The sequence below is a fragment of the Echiichthys vipera genome (genome assembly GCF_963691815.1).
Source record: "Echiichthys vipera genome assembly, chromosome: 19".
Taxonomy (NCBI): Eukaryota; Metazoa; Chordata; class Actinopteri; order Perciformes; family Trachinidae; genus Echiichthys; species Echiichthys vipera.
In genome coordinates this window covers 22847717-22864574 of record NC_139844.1, presented here as the reverse complement: position 1 = coordinate 22864574, position 16858 = coordinate 22847717, and the positions used below count along the sequence as shown (strand labels likewise).

Genomic DNA, 16858 nt, shown 5'->3' with positions numbered 1-16858 from the left:
GTTTAATTAACAGGTCATCTCTGGAGGCGAGAGGTGCTTCTGCTGCTCCGCAGGCTGACACTCCGAATGAGCTGCACTACATTATGTTTTCAACTACCACACTTCAACTCATAATGTTCTGCGACAACAACACTAGGGGCCAGATGCATACAACAGAAATATGCAAATGCGTTTATTCCCCCCCCTCACATTTATTAAGCAGCACATACGCATGGTTTTGTGGTTATAAATCTCCGTCATTTTGGAACTGGGCGCACACGCATGAGCCTCATTCCCACTTACAGTTTGCCGTTATATGGATTTAGAAACGGGATTAAACCATCTGAGTGCGTATTGATACCCGGGCCTGCTCCACCACTCATTAGACCTGTCAATAAGAAGAATGGCAAAGAATGTGCAATTTCACTAATTGTGTTGCATCGATGTTCTCCATCAGCACCGTAACAGCTGTCATTACACGCGGCTGTGGTTATTTATAGAGCCCATACCATTAAACCATCACCGCAGTAAAATCTCAATCCATTATTAAATGTCAGAAGCTTGATCAATGATTAATTAATGGAGCTCATAGTAAAACAGACCGCAAAGTGCTTCACAATTCAGAACCAGATGAAAAGGTCACGTAAATAAAAAAATATATAATAAATATATTAGCATAAATGTTTTAATATAAAGTTTAGAAATGCGCATTTGATTGACATTTTACAGAACCCTCTGTAGACTGCAACCCCCCCAAACAATCAGGGAAATTGGTAAAAAAAAAAGGTAAAAAGAGTATTAAAGCTAAAATGATTAGTCAATTAATTGATTTGATCTGGATAATCGTTCAACATGCCAAACCACCCACTCCACTTTAGCCTCTAAATGACTCCATGCAGTTGTTTCACGTGTTTCATGACCGCAGTGCAGTCTTTTACACACACACAGAAATCAAATCTCAAGTTCCACTGCAACCATCCAAGCCATCAGCCTCAATATCAGCCGCTGAGAAAGAAACAAGTTGCCACTGATTGGTCCTCCTCACATTCTGCCTGACGTGTTTATTTTCTTCCTTTAACTTCTTCATCTCATTGATATGCCGCTGCCAGTCTTTCTGAGGGTGTGTGTGTCCATGTGTGTGTCTGTGCCAGCATAAGCGTGTGTACATGATGTTTTTGTGTTAGGTCCCGTAAACACAGAACACTCATTCCTCTCTGCTTGGCGCCTGCGGCAGAATAATAACAGGATGCTCTCAAAGGGAAAAGCCTTTCTCTCTTTTTCCCCACAGAAACTCTCACCACCGCTCCCTGTCTCTCTCCAGTGGACCCGCCGTGGGTTTGAGTGCTTGGTGAAGTAGCAGGCAGGTATACCTCATTCTCATTTGGCAAGCCTCAAAGGACTGCAGTGGGGGTTCAGCATCTCTCCACTGCCGTTGCTTCAGTTCTTATCCCCTTGTCTCCGACGTGGAAAACAAGAGGTTTCTGCTGGAACAACATTGAGATACTGTCTGGTACAGAGTGCTCAAGTATAACTAAAAAAAAGGTTCAAATTATGAAAAACCTTGCTATTCTTGGAGCCTCACAGTGGACTTTGTCTGGTTTCAAAGTTCCGAGGTTAGAAAACTCAGCCAACAATCCGCAAGTGACCACATTCTTCATAAAACATGAATAAAGGGAAGGGGGGGTGGGGTGGCTAGACAACGAAACAAGGTTTTAACACGGCAGCGGTGATGGAAGAACAGCTATGCCTGCGGGGTAACATGGGCTGACGCAGCCTCTCACACTCTGCACAGCACTGAAAAGAGCTTAGTCACCGAGTCTGAGACCCCTCGGGCTGGGGTCAAGGACAACAAACAAGGGAAAACACAAACACATACGAGGCTATGATGAAATGTGTGGCTGCTGTCTAAACAAACACCTCACTGTTGACTCACATCTTTTCCAATCTGATTCCTGCATCAAACCAGCAGATATCTGATTCTCTAAGACCGGAACACTATCACAGCGACACACACAATCACACACACACAAATGTATGACTAAATAATACCAATACTGTATACTGTACAGATCTAGATAAGACTGCTCCCTCTGATAAAGACTCCCGAACAGCAGTCGTCATCACAAAGCCCCAAGCATTACAAGGGCATGGAAAGGTGCGGTCAGTCGAGGGAGGAAGAACAATAAACAAGGCATACGCGAGACATTCTACTCCGCAAGATGGAGGATGAGGTGCTGGGTACCAGAGAACATGAAGGAACAGGAAGAAATAGGACAAAGAAGCTTCAGTTCTTACTGCCAGACGCTTAGATAAAATTACAACAAGGTAATTGGAGCAGCAAAAACTTTCTCTTTATCACACAATGTCCTTTTATGTGTTGTGAGGAGAATAAGAGCAGCCTTTGAAATGATGGGCCAAAAAGAGCAGAGTGAGCGAAAGAGGATGATGTACTTTAATTAAGTATGACAGAGAACGGCTGGGTGAGGCACATCCCATTAGGTAGCTATGGAAACACTCCATCTTCTCCACCTCTCTCCCTCTTCCACGTCCCCCTCATCATCCTCCACCTACATAATGGCGCTCTCAACTGGCGTTCACCTTCGGCCGATATGTCATTTGCGCGAGTAGTTGTTTTGCTGTCAATTTCCCGATAGAGCAGTCTGGGAGCGGCGCCTCTGCTCGGATCCCTGGAGTCGACCAGTCGATGGAGACCTGCCTGTCAGCGGGGGATGCGTGCTGAATACTGGAGAGAGCTGAGTGGAGTATGGTGTGTGTGTGTGTGTGTGTGTGTGTGTGTGTGTGTGTTTCCATGTTGCCTGAGAGGATGGGTGACAGAAAGGGACTTTTTAAATGCGTTTCCGAAGGGTCACTTTTCCCAAATTATAATTCTAAAAATGATAAATAAATGATTATAACTAAATTGTAAATAATGTGAGACTACCAACCGAAATGAGTCTGTATGTATTATTATTCATTCATTCATTTTCAACCGCTTGTCCCTGTCGGGGTCGCGGGGGGCTGGAGCCGATCCCAGCTGACATCGGGTGTGAGTGGCGGGGTCCACCCTGGACAGGACGCCAGTCTATCACAGGACACATAGAGACGAACAGAGACAGACAACCATTCACACCTACGGGTGATTTAGATTCATCAGTTAACCTAACACCTGCACGTCTTTGGACTGTGGGAGGAAACCGGAGAACCCGGAGAAAACCCACGCAGACACGGGGAGAACATGCAAACTCCACACAGAAGGGCCCCAGCCTGGATGTGAACCTGGAACCTTCTCGCTGTGAGGCGACAGTTAACATAAATTATGTACGTGTTGATTTACATATAACGTGGGGAGTTGAAAGTACACTGGTCTCTGGCAACCTTGGGCACAGGTGCCACCGTTGGCACGTGGAGCTTAACCAATGGCTCACTATACTGTAGCAACAAGTGTGCAAGACATTTTGGGGGAAATTATGTAGCACTTTCTCGTCTGAATAAAAAACTACCTTGCTCAAAGCCTTTGGCAGGTGCACAGCCTGTTATTAATTTTATGAAGCCACTTGATGGAGTTCTTGGTTTAAAGAATAAAGGACTGCTCATTTGTTGTGCTTCTCATGGGCTCATAGAATAAAGAAAATACGTCATTTAGTCTTATGAAGCTTTGTTTGGACATTTTGCTCCTTCTACATGCATGAAGACCCGCCGGACTCTGCCTGTGGCTAGTGCTCGTCTTTTTCACTGTTCAATGTGTCCCGGAGTGGGCTTGACGTTGACGTTGATATGGGACACTGACTTTTAAGAAATTGTAAGAATGCCACTTGCAGACCTCTAGTTTAGCGTGTTAGCATGCTAACATGTGATAATCGGAACTAAACACAAGTACAGCAGCGGTTGATAGGACTGTTATTAGTTTTGCAGATATTTGCTCATCAAGTATTGATCAAAATGAAATTGCATCCTTATAGCCTAAGGATAAAAGATAGATAGAAAGGAATGGGATTAACAGAGTGATTTAAATTAATCCTGATGGGAACATGGATGTTATGGTAATCCGTCTAATAGTTGGGATATCAAACATATCTCAACAACTATTAGATGGATTGCAATGGACTAAAGTGGTGCATGCAGCTGGCATGGCTAAAAAAGAATTAAAACAATTGCCTGTTATTGAAATGAGAAAACAAGTTCCATAAGGTTGGACCACTTGTTTTGTACTCAAATCCATAAGCCTCTGTGATCCGGCTTTACTGCGACATGGTATGGCAGTGTGGTTCAAGAACATGTCCTCCTACAGTACCACACTGCCATACCATGTCACAGTATGAGGCAAGGCAGAATCACAGAGGCTGATGGATTTTTTTTTTTTTTTTTTTGAAATGTCATTTCTCAATGCGAAAAAGAAAAAGAAATCCTTTCACCTCTGTTGCGCTGTGATGGAGGCAGAAATCTCAGCGATATCTCAAAACCGTCGCCCTACAGTTGCTTAGGTGAAACGACCTTTCCAAGGAAAAGCAACAAGGCTTCATACATAGGTTACTGTATGTGCGGGGGCGTGTTTCAGTGCACACGCTGCTCAGGTGTATTGACAAAATAAGACAAAGGACGATAATAAGGATGAAGCTCCGGGAAACATCACAATAGACTTGTTGAAGGGCCCGTTTTTGGAAGGAATAAGTGTTTGTGAAACCCATTTGCAGCTCATGCGGGAGAGGATCCATGCGGAGGGACAAGACATACGCACACACACACGTGCAGTTGCAGAAAACGCACACAGCTGTATTTGTGTCAGTCGATAAGACAGTGCTGTGAGACAGTGAGAGACAGAGGGGGGAAGTACAGAGGGGGAGATGGTGAGAGAGAGAGAGATGAACAGAGAGATTAGAGAGGTAGAGCAACGGAGGGGGGCATATAGAGAAGCGCTCCCAACCGGCTCACTAAAATCAACGCCGGTCCAGTTTCACAGGAAGCACTAAGCCTGTCCATTATCTCCCAGCTCGTTGGCTGTCAGACGCAGGCTCGTCTACACCCTGACAGATGACGTACGTGTACACACACACACACACACACACACACACACACACACACACACACACACACACACACACACACACACACACACACACACACACACACACACACACACACACACACACACACACACACACACACACACACACACACACACACACACACACACACACACACACACACACACACACACACACACACACACACACACACACACACACACCTCTCTCCTGGCTAGTTACATAATTCATGCACTGTGTACCTGTGCCCCCGGGGGATGTATAGTTGATATGAGGTGAGGAGAGGCTGTGTGTGTCTACATCTCTGTGTGTATGCGCATGTGTGTATGTTTCTCTCATTCCTCCTTTGCCAGCTGCTCTTCGAGCCCTTTAATACCATTCAGCTCCTGCCTCAAACACCCGGGTTACATAATCAGAATTTTGCTCGCTCTGAAAAGGCACTAATAACGGAGAGCAGAAATCTGGTGCTCTCAGTGCTGAGGGAAGTGCCTTTAATGACACAAGAATGACTTCTTTTAAGGAAACATTTGAATTTGAATACATTTTTGACCCCGTGGTTCTCTCTGATGCCCGCTGCTAGGAGTGTTGCCCGCAGCAACAGTACGCCACCATTTGAGAAATGAATTCTCTGTTTTAAAAGCACTGTTTGGACGGGATCAATGCCCTGAGAATTAATCATTTGCCAAGATCTTAAATGGGATAATCCGGCATGATATATATTTTTACTATTTGTGTGAAAAATCAATTAAACTGAATGTAAACATGGATTTTTGTTTTTCATTTGAAAATATTCATTTCTGTTTAGCACTGTCGCCTCACAGCAAGAGAGTTACTGGTTCGAATCCCGGCTGGGGCGCTTCTGTGTGGAGTTAGCATGTTCTCCCCGTGTCTGCGTGGGTTTTCTCCGGGTTCTCCAGTTTCCTCCCACAGTCCAAAGACGTGGACATGTTTTGATCATTGATGACTCTAAATTGCCCTTAGGCGTGAATGTGAGTGTGAATGGTTGTCTGTCTCTGTTCGTCTCTATGTGCCCTGTGATAGACTGCCGTCCTGTCCAGGGTGGACCCCGCCTAACGCCCGATGTCAGCTGAGATCGGCTCCAGCCCCCTCGCGACCCCGGTAGGGACAAGCGGTTGAAGATGGATCGATGGATTAATTTCTGTTGCAGATTTAATTAAAGTAATATTTGAAAATATGCCTTTTCACTTTCTGGTGGAGAGTCAGTTAAGAAGATTAAAACCGCTCTCATATCAGGCCATTCAATATAAAGCTACACCCAGCAGCATTAGCTTAGCTTAGCATACAGACTGGGATAGAAATGGGGCTATATTCATTCCCTGTGTTGCTCAGTTGTGCATGAAGCCTAAAAACTTCACCTGCCACGTAAACAAAAATACCCTCACCTTCAACGCTGCTCCTGCACCATGTGGCCCGTAGAGGCAGTGCACTGGAGACTTCCGCTGGCTACTCTGCTAACTTGAATGGGAATTAAACCAAATGGTTCAAATTCTGATCATCATCAGCCGGGGGATGTGATACTGAATATCAGACATCTTTTGCAATGCAAAGTCTATGGGAAAAAGTCTTTTTGGGCCCTGTGGCACCAGGAGACGGACTAGCCACTATGAAAATTGGCTTCAAATCCCAGCACGCTTCCTGGGAGCTTGCCTGAACAGGGAAACAGCTTGCCTGGCTCACAAAGTATAGTGACTATCACCTCCTAAGCTCAGGTTTTATTGTTTTTGTTTAATCAGTAGATAAAAACAAAGTGTTAAGATGACAATTCACCATTTTACTGGCTGTTATGTGCTATTTATTAACCTGGATCCTGGTTGCCTGTGGACTGGGGCACATACAGCCCCCGTAACACGAACAATTTTTACACCTTTTTTTTCTGTCAAATTAAACAAAAAAGATATAACAGTTTTTTTTCAGTGAGCTTAGAGGTGTTGGTATTTGCATTTTATTACTAATGACAGTCAGACTAGTTATTTCCCCCGGCTTTCAGCCTTTAAGCTTTGCTAAGTTAGCAGGTTATGCTAATGTGAGCTAACTGTTTCCTGTCAGAGAGTGATATCAAACTGCTCAAATAATAAAAAAAAGTATATTTCCCAAAAAGTCAAACTCTGGGGATAGAAATTTTGTTGGTTGGATTCAAAGTTCATGTTTGTGTTTATGTGAAGCCTAATAGTTTTAAACACAAACACTTGCCTGATATGTTAAAATCAATAGCAATCATCCCCGTGCGTCACCTTTCAAAGATACATCTCTGTGGAAGAACCTGCCTGTGGATAAGCTCTTTGCACTGGGAACACAGCTGTCTGTGTTTTGAATCACACAGAGTTGTACACGCCGTGTTTTTCCTGCTACCTTGGATTTATGGCAGCTTGGTTAAAGAGTCTCTTCTGGTGCTGTGTCCTTCACGGGTCCCTGATGGCTCTAACTGGAATGTGGCTGCAGGTTTGTGCAGTGAATAACTACAGAGCCTGGCCAATAACAAGTCAGAAGCTATCGTCAGACCCACCTATCATCTCAGCTATGCTCTTCTCATTATAATGATAGAGCAATAACATGGGAGTAATGGAAAATACTGAGTAGGGCGGTAATGAAGATAAGGAGAAAACAACAGGAATGGAAAAGGTCAAACGCTGACCACTGTAGTTTCCATGGTTGTGAGTCAGAATCTGTACTAAAATTACTCACAAAAATCTAAAATCAAATTTGTTGAAGGTTACTTCCATTGACATCAAAGACAATCTTAGGTTGTGCCATTTCTTAAAAGGTCCCTTACACAGGAGATTTCGAAATAGACTCAAATCTATACAATTGACCAACGTCTCAACAAGGGATATCCAGGCATACACTGAAGTGCGAAGGGAACACTCTACCACTGCGGCTCAGTGGAAGTGTGGGTCGTCCTCAATTCGAGAGATCGGCAGTTCGATCCCCACATCCCCCGGTCCACATCTCGAAGTGTCCTTGGGCAAGACACTGAACCCCGAATTGCCCCTCGTGCTGCGATGGGTGTGTAAATGTGGTGTGAATGGTTAGATTAGATGGTCTGTCCACTGCCATCAGTGTGAATGTCTGTGTGAATGGGTGAATGTGACAAACTGTGAAAGCGCCTTGAGTAGTCAGAAGATGAGAAAGGCGCTATATAAGTACAAGTCCATTTACAGTCCATAAAATATTTACATTTGGCGTATGTACTGCACGCATTTGGACCGTGTAAAATTGTGCTTTTTGTACGCAGGTTGAAGAGATTGGATTGATATGACAGCATGTTGCCTTCAAATGGCAGTTGAGAGTTTATGGTTCCAACAGGAGAAGTCAAGCACATGATATACAAGGTATTTAAGTGGGAAGAGTTGTGAGAACCCTGTTGCCAGGCAACCAGGCAACCATGATAGAGGCCCAAAGGCTCTCTAACGAGATAGCATGATGTCAATGACCCAGGATTAAAGGAATGCATGCATATGAATGGGTACAGTAATTTTGCAATATGTGCCCTTCCAGTTTTGCTGTTAATAAAAAGCAGCATTGATATTAATATTCATGGGGTTTTTTTTTTATGCCGTTGAGCAGTTCATTCTCTTTCAAATGGGAAAGACATAATGAGGAAAGAGAAACCCGTAACACGCGTATTTAAAAAGGAAACAACAGCTTTGTCATCATATAAAAGGTGATGGTAACAATAGAAACACGTCCCCTGAGGGTATGATGGCTCCGCGCGCTGTTGAAACGTGTGCGTTAAAACGTGTGCGTTAAAACACTGTGCATGTGTTAAACCACAGTCACGACAAAGACTGCGGGTGCTGTCACCGGTCTTACCTATCATGGGTGATTCGATGAAGCTCCAGGTGTTGCTCTGAGGTACGTAGGACTGGAGGACGCCCGCCGAGCGCCCGGCCTCGTTCACACCTCCAAACACGAAGACCTTCCCTCCGCACACCGTGGCTGCTGCCGAATGGACCGGCTTAGGAAGAGGAGAAACCGTCTCCCATAGGTTGGTGATAGTGTCGTACCTGGAGCAAGAAAAAAAAAAAAAAGAATAAATAAAGGTTTTTGTACACCATTGTAGTAATTTCAACCTTGTATGTATTGTAATTAAAAATAAAAACGAAAGAAATCAAGCGAACCAAACCAGATTTTGTTTCTTCGATTCCATTAAACAGATCCACGATGGAGAGTCTTTGAACTACTTTAACTCGTAAACTGTTCTAAGACTCCGCAGTCCGTCATTTACCTCCAACACCAACACCAACAGTATACAGAAACACACATTTTAAAGTCTCCACTGCTTTGAATTCGCTGTGAAACGATCGTTTTGGCTGCAGGGCTGACAGATATAATTAGCAGAATGCCTACACCACCAGGGAAGATGAAAAAGACCAACCATTACGTACAATGACAGCAATTAAAGCAATTACACAAAGCAACATATGTTGGGAGCTACAAGCCATTAGTCTCTAGAGTTGGGCTGTGTGTCAGCACTGAGCTTTGGACCTTTTTGGCAGAGACTTCAACGCCGAGCCTAAAATTCAGCCGACCCAAACCGGCACAAGCAGATGAAAGGACCTGACACAATGGGCTGCATGACAAGAAGACTCTGGCTTATGCGACTGTGCCCTTGTCAAAGGTTGAGTGTGTGTTTTTATGTATATTTGTGAAATTTGCATTTGTGTTTCCTGTGCGTGCTGCGTGTGTTTAGATAAGTGCATGCGCGTGTGTATTTTGCCCTGTGGCTCCATTAGCGTGGTGTCCATGGGCCACTGATCAAAGGAGCCACGCCGACAGCCTTCCAGCTGGAGAAGGCCTCATTAAAGAGCCGCAAACAGACCCTGGAACTGTGATTAAAACACACATTCGTTCACACTACAGCAAGCCCTCTTAATCAAGGTTGTCTCTTTGTTATAAAAGAAAAACACTTTTAAAAGTGGAGCCACCAAACGTCCCACAGGACAACACACCTGACACATCAAACGTACTGCTCAAAAACACTTCAATGTTGTCGTTTAAAAAGGCAATTTAAGTATGAATTCTTCACCGGGGTCAATTAGCTTTATTTGGCGCTCTGCCTAATTTTAGAGAGCACACAGGTGTCTACTTTCTCATCTCACGTACCCATCAAAGTCATACAGACGTGCAAAGATAGTTTATGGTTTATGGACTCTTTACTGCTGCAACTTCCTGCGGCATTCATCGCGGGCTGAATTTAAGGGACACCTGGAAGCTCTGTTTGCGTTCACCTTTCTGTGAGAAGGCCGTTAGATGAAGTGCGGGAGAACGCAAGCAAATTAGCCTTGGGGAATTTTCTCTTTCAGGGTCTCATAATGTCCTTGGCAACACCTGCTGAGGGGTTGGGTTTAAATCGACTGGCAGAGAAACTAGTGACAGAGAAGACACTCTGGGATAGGTGGACTCGAAACTCTCAAGAGTGCAAATTAGCACTGTTTAAACACACACACACACACACACACAGCAGCATCAGGTCGAGTTACAGAGTCCTGCTGAGATAGAAGCACTAACACGTGTCTTAGTCTCTGGCAGATGTAATTACCCCTTGGACCATATCCAGGGAGGTTCATGCATTTAAGGGTCAGACGCTGCTGAGTAAAGCTGATTACGCGATAGACAAAACAAGGCCAACAGGACTACTGTAAACAGCCATTGATTAAAAAAAAAAAAAAAATAGATGTATTTGTCTGTCTTTCAGCGGGATTACAGAAACACCACTGGCCTGATTTTCATGAAACTTGGTGGAAGGGTGTAGCACGGGCTAAAGAAGAGCCCATTATATTCTGGAGCGTATCCAGATCACGGGGCGAGATACATCGCGAGATAGGGCATTTGTGCTGCAACCATGTGGTGTCGGAATATTGAGTTCCCAACTGGGAAAATTCACACTGTGTTAACACTGTGAGACAGGGCATGCCTTGGTGGGGGTCTGGTCTGCCCTGCCCCAAGTGCTCCTTTAGTTATTTTTGATTTCATGGCCCACAACTGCACTGTCCTGATTCACTCTCACCGCTCTCAGCAAGCAGCTGCTTTCAGTGCAAAGGCTGTCACAGTGCTTTTGACACGTTCAAAGCTTTAGAAGTTGATAAGATGTCAATGTCATGTTAACAGGTTGTTCCAAATATTAAAATAAAATTAGAAACTTAAAATAAAATTTTAAAAAATTGGAATAAAACGTCCTTAATTATACATTTAACACTCAAAAACTAATATTCTTTCAGGACTTTGTGGGTGTAGTTTGATCAAATGATCAGATGGGCTAGGCATCAGCACTCGATACCTTTGAGGTATTGACCAAAATAAAATACCTGCAGTTGGTCGTTTTTGTACGTACATGTAGAAAAAAACGAGTATATGTTTAATTGTGCGCGCAGTCAATCACTGCAAGTGTGTGTTGTGGGTCAAATGTTCATTGTACAGTTTTTCATTTGTTATTAAATACATATTTTAAACATCTAAACACTTCCACAAAAATCCTTTGGATGGGGAGGAGTGGTGCTGGCATTTTACACAACTGCAGGTTTCCATTCACATGACGGGTATCGAATGACTTTTAGGAAAAAGTATCAAATGAAGGACTCTATTGGAATCTGTATCACTTTTAGGGCAGGGGTATTGGTACTGGTATTGTAATTTGTAACTTCTGAATTTCTGATAGGTGTGTGAAAATACCTGACATCGCATTTTTATTCAAACACTCCCGTCCAATTCAAAGCCAATTTCCCCCCCTTTTTTTCAGATGATGGTGTGCTCATGTGAGACCGCAGGTCAGGAAAATAGGTTTTTAAGGGCTATTAATGTAAACATGGCACAGTTATCATGCAGTCAAAAGGGTCAGGAGTTCTGATGAAGAGGAACACGTGCAGAAACTGAGTGTGTCAGGCGGTCTCAGAGGTCACGAATCTGATTGAATTCATTACACGTGTGATTCACCGTCAAGCATTTAATATGAACCGTGACACTAGAACTGACACTTAAGCGATCCTCAGAGCGGGTGTATAGTGTTTCATTATACCTCCGAGGCAGAGGAGAAGAAGGAGAGAGAGAGAGAGAGAGAGAGAGAGAGAGAGAGAGAGAGAGACGGACAAACAAACAGAAAACAAAACACTGCGTTCATTCCAAAAACAACAGCCTATATCTCTCCTCTAACTCTGAAGCTCTCTGTCAGAAAGAAAAGGCAGACAGCTTTTTCATTGTCACTGAGACACCGTTGGAGTTTATCCATCAACATGTTGCACTGCATCGATTGCATTTTTCCAAAGTGTTTATACACAAAGACTGATCACTGCATGAAGCCATGTAATCGGCTGTTGCTCCTGACAGGGCTTGTTTCATCACGCGGGGAGAATCATCTTGAAAATGCGGCTGTGGGGTTAAAATGGAGAAAACTACGTAGGATTGGGTCCTTTTATGTTCGGGAGAGACGCAGAAAGGATGACAGATTATGAAGGAAAAAAGAGACCAGACTTTCAACTAGTTATGCTTCCGAGAATGAAGTGTAATCTGGATAAAGAAGAACAAGTTAATTCTCGTGGCGTGCACTGGGACTGACATGAGCAAATCAGAGTTATAATTCAACGTCAGCCAAGGCGTAAAAGCAAGGCAGGGCTATGGTGTTTGCCAAAGATTACAAGCTAACATTTCCACTGACCCATCTGGATCAGATCCAGAATTTTTGATGAGGTGAAGTTGGACAGAAATGCACAGGAAATGTACGGCCTTACGCGTTTGTTTACGTTGACGGCAGACGGCTTTGTACCCCCCACCCCGCCCCCCCTGTGTGTGTTTGCTCTGCATATTGCACATGAAGAATTAGATCCAACTTTAATATGTCAGTCTGCAACCTACAGTATGGAGAGAGTATAAACACCAGGTGTTAAACACAAGGGTGGGAGTGGATTGTGCCTTAACTGAATGGCATACTCACTCACAAGCTACATATTTATTGGAATTTGGTGGGAGGTCTTAGCATCAGCTCCAGCAAGACTCATTACAAGATAAAATAGGTGCATGCATAGAACTCAATTTCTTGCATTACTAGTCTGCTTCCACTGTATGCATCTATTTTATATTTCAGAGTAGATTTAAATAAGGCATAATGTAGAGTGAGCGGGCCATTATTGTGCAAATAAACCCTAAATTAAAAAATAGCAGGGTACTGTAGTTCTTAGCACACAGCATTACTTAAACAGGAGGAAAATGTGCATTTGTTGGAAACAGTGTGGCTCATTGATGTGTTAATAGATTTGTGCACAACCGTTGGCCTTGACAACACAGGTAATACTTGTTAATAAGATCAATTGATTGTTGTTTTTTGATTTTGTTATGTTGTTGTTGCAAAATAATGGTAATATGGCCAACCTTAACTTTTAAAGCTGTCATAGGTCTGGCTGCTGACTATATTCCAGACCCGACTCAGAGTACGTAGGTCTCTGTTTTAGTAGTCTGCAGGTCAGGGCAAAACCCACATGAGGGGCGGCCGATGGCACAGTGGTTAGAGCAGTCACCCCATGTAAAGAGGCTGAAGGTCCTCGAGGTAGAGGCTTTGGGTTCGACTCCGACCTGCGGCCTTTTGCTGCATGTCACCCCCTCTCTCCGACCCATTTCCTGTCTGTCCTATAGAATAAAAGGCTTGAAAACTGCCAAAAAACACTCTGACTCTGGAATGATCTGTTGGAGGAGATCAGCTGAGCTAATCTTTATATAAATTTTAGGGCGCACTCACACTGTCCATCCGTACCATGCCCAAACAGGTTCTACGGGTAAAGTCTAGTTCGTTTGAACAGTGTTAGTGCAACCGTACCGCGCCTAGCTGCGGCACACTTGCCGGCCACAGACCGTTTGGGAGAGGTGGGCTTTTCTCAAGCTTGTTTGCACGTGTACGAGCACGAGTGTGTGCACGTGTACGAGCACGAGCACGAGGCCCATGGCGGTTCTGACGTCATTTTATGTGCGCCTGTTCAGACATAGAAAAACGAAGGACGGACCATGCGCGGACATTTAAAACGATGGCGACGAAAGGTTCACGTTGGTGTGATGCGGAGGTGGAGTGTTACTGCAGATTTGGTCGATGAAAAGATTCAAAAACAGTCGACAAGACGCACAAAAACTCCGAGATCTATGGAAAGATTTGTAAACAAAGCGACGCATCGCTATGACGTCAATCAATGCGTGTGACATGTAACAGCGTGATGACGTATAGGCAGCAAGAAGCATTTGCGCGAGGCCCAGGTAGTGTGAGTACAAACGGGCCTGGAGGGGGGGACAACTACCCTAAAGCACGGGGCACGTTAACAAAAAGCTGTTCCAAAATCCATTTCTGTCCTCTTCAAAAAACTGGAACCTGTGTCTATACTACGTCACTCAGCGATGACATCATCGCATCGACATTAAGCAGATATTGCCCCCCGGGCCTTCACTTTGTGACATTAAATAGGAAACATACATCTGAATCAGAGAGCATAAAAATTAATGGATGCAGTAAAGTGCCGTTACGCAGCCTTCCATTGGATTAGCTTGGTGGCATTACACGTCTAAAAGCCTTGTGTGTGTGCCATCTTTATGATCTGTTTATAGAGCAGCTGCGATGGAGCAGCATCAAGATGCTATAGAAAAGAGGAATAAATATAAAACGCATGAATCAGCAAGGGCGGAAAAATGGGATACGGGAAGTCGAGATAGTATTAAACCGTGTGTCTGCACTCTGTTGCATTGGATGACCAAGAGTTGAACTGACAAGCAATGGCAAATTTACGAATCGCTGACCACTGACTGCCCCTTTACGATGACCACAAACCCTCCGTATTTCATCCTTTCTCTTTCCATAACACACAAATGATGCAGCCTAACCGTGGAGAAGGCTCCCGAGGCATCACAACCAATTCACTAATATGGTTACCTGCAGGGGAGTGTGGATGATGAGCCTTGCTCTGTATCTCTGTCTCACTCACACACACACACACGCACGCACACACGCAAACACACACATATGATAAACTATAATAGATGAGCTGCCAGTTTCTGAGATACTGACACATATCCATTTCCCCTGAGATACAAACTACAGCATATATAAAGTGAGAAATGAGAGTGGGGAGAAAGGAGGGGGATAGAAAAACTCCTCATTCAGATAACAAAACCACTCAGGCTCTATACACCTCAACACTGACAAAAAGATCCATTAAGTGGCAGAAGAGTGCATCATGCTGCAGTTAAAACCACACTGGAATGCTGGAGTGCAAACACTAACTGCTAAACAATGGCCACAGTATCCCCCACACTAGCTATTAAATCCTTGAGATTCAAACTGGCTGAAAAGGAAGATACAGGGAACACACACAAAGAAAACCTGAATTTACTCTCCATGTTTTACTACGCTTACACAAGACCGTCCCCAAACATCAGCACTGTAACCTTTAAAACTGAGTGCGTGCGCTGGAATGTAATGGAAGTCGGTACAAAAAGAAAAAAGAAAAAGAAAGAGCAACGCATTAATCGCCTGCAGAGAGGAGATGATGCTCGAGATTCTATCGGAGCAGCAACTCATGCCCTTAAGTTACAAATTCACATTAATCCCTGCAACATCCCGGCTACATCTATCTCAGTCGCATGAACACTATCTCTCTGTGTCTCTCTTGCATTCTATTCCTGCTGCCCACGCACACCCTCAGACGCAGGTGCAGACTCTAACACAGATCGCCAGAGCTGTCCTGTACTCGTGCGGGTAAATTTGACTAGGAAAAAAAAACATAAAACAATCTCAGTATGCGACCAAATCAGAATGTCACATTTGGTTTTGATCACAGCTAAAGTAGTGGGAATTTTTACACAGATCCATCACACCAATTGTATTTTACCCATGCTAGCAATGTGACTGGATGGAAATGTCAGTTGGTCAGTGTGTCTCACCAACAATTTAGTGGACAGACATTCACGTCTGCCTCGGGCTGTATTGTGTAAGAACCCCCCAAACATTTCATCTTCTCAAAACTGTAATTTGTCAAAAATACTTTTAGGATTATTTTTGGGCAGTTTTTTTCAAGCCTTTATTATAGGACAGTAAGGAAATGGGGTGAGAGAGAGAGAGAGAGAGAGAGAGAGAGAGAGACATGCAGCGAAAGGCCACAGGTCGGAGTCGAACCCACGCCCGCTGTCACGAGGACCCTCAGCCTCTTTACATGGGGCGACTGCTCTAATCACTCAGACACCAGTCATCCCAATTTGTCCAATACTTTGATTTACGATCAAAACACCTGAAAAACTAGTGACATCCCATCAGCATCAGCATTGTAACACCATTGATGTGAACATATTAGCACGTTGATGAGCATTTAGCACTTCCAGCCTTAGCCGCTGCCCTGTCTGTAGACTTTTGTTACATGTTTTATTCTGGTTTATTTAAAGGTCCCATATCATGCTTATGTTCTGGTTCATACTTTTATTTTAAGTTTCTGCTAGAACATGTTGACATTATGTATTTATTCAAAAACATAATTATACTCATTCTGTCTGTCTGCATATACTTGTATTCACCCTCTGTCTGAAACGCGTTTTAGTGAAAAAGCTCAGTCCGCTCAGTGTTTCTGAGTCTTCTGCACCTGCGCTCCCGTTGTCTCTGCACCGTCATCACAGCCTGGGACTGACTGACTGTTAAGTCACTTTAGTGGCCCTGGCTATTTATATATAGTATAGTTGTGACATCACAAACCTACAGAAGTCCTGACGGCACAGTTTCTAAATACGGGCTGTGCAGTTCAATGCAGATGATAGTTTTAATACTTTCACTGTATTTATATATCACATGGACCTGTTTTACAATA

At 43.9% G+C, this 16858-nt stretch overlaps 1 protein-coding gene across 4 annotated transcripts in view; it reads right to left on the bottom strand.

Annotated features, from left to right (window-relative positions):
* Positions 1 to 16858, bottom strand: part of klhl29 (kelch like family member 29) — a 230841-nt gene that overhangs the window by 5436 nt on the left and 208547 nt on the right. For all 4 annotated transcript variants that reach the window (XM_083934650.1, XM_083934649.1, XM_083934652.1 and 1 more), the window contains exon 13: positions 8853 to 9046. In XM_083934650.1, coding sequence (XP_083790776.1) covers positions 8853 to 9046 — 194 coding nt within the window. The remainder of the gene's footprint in view (positions 1 to 8852; positions 9047 to 16858) is intronic.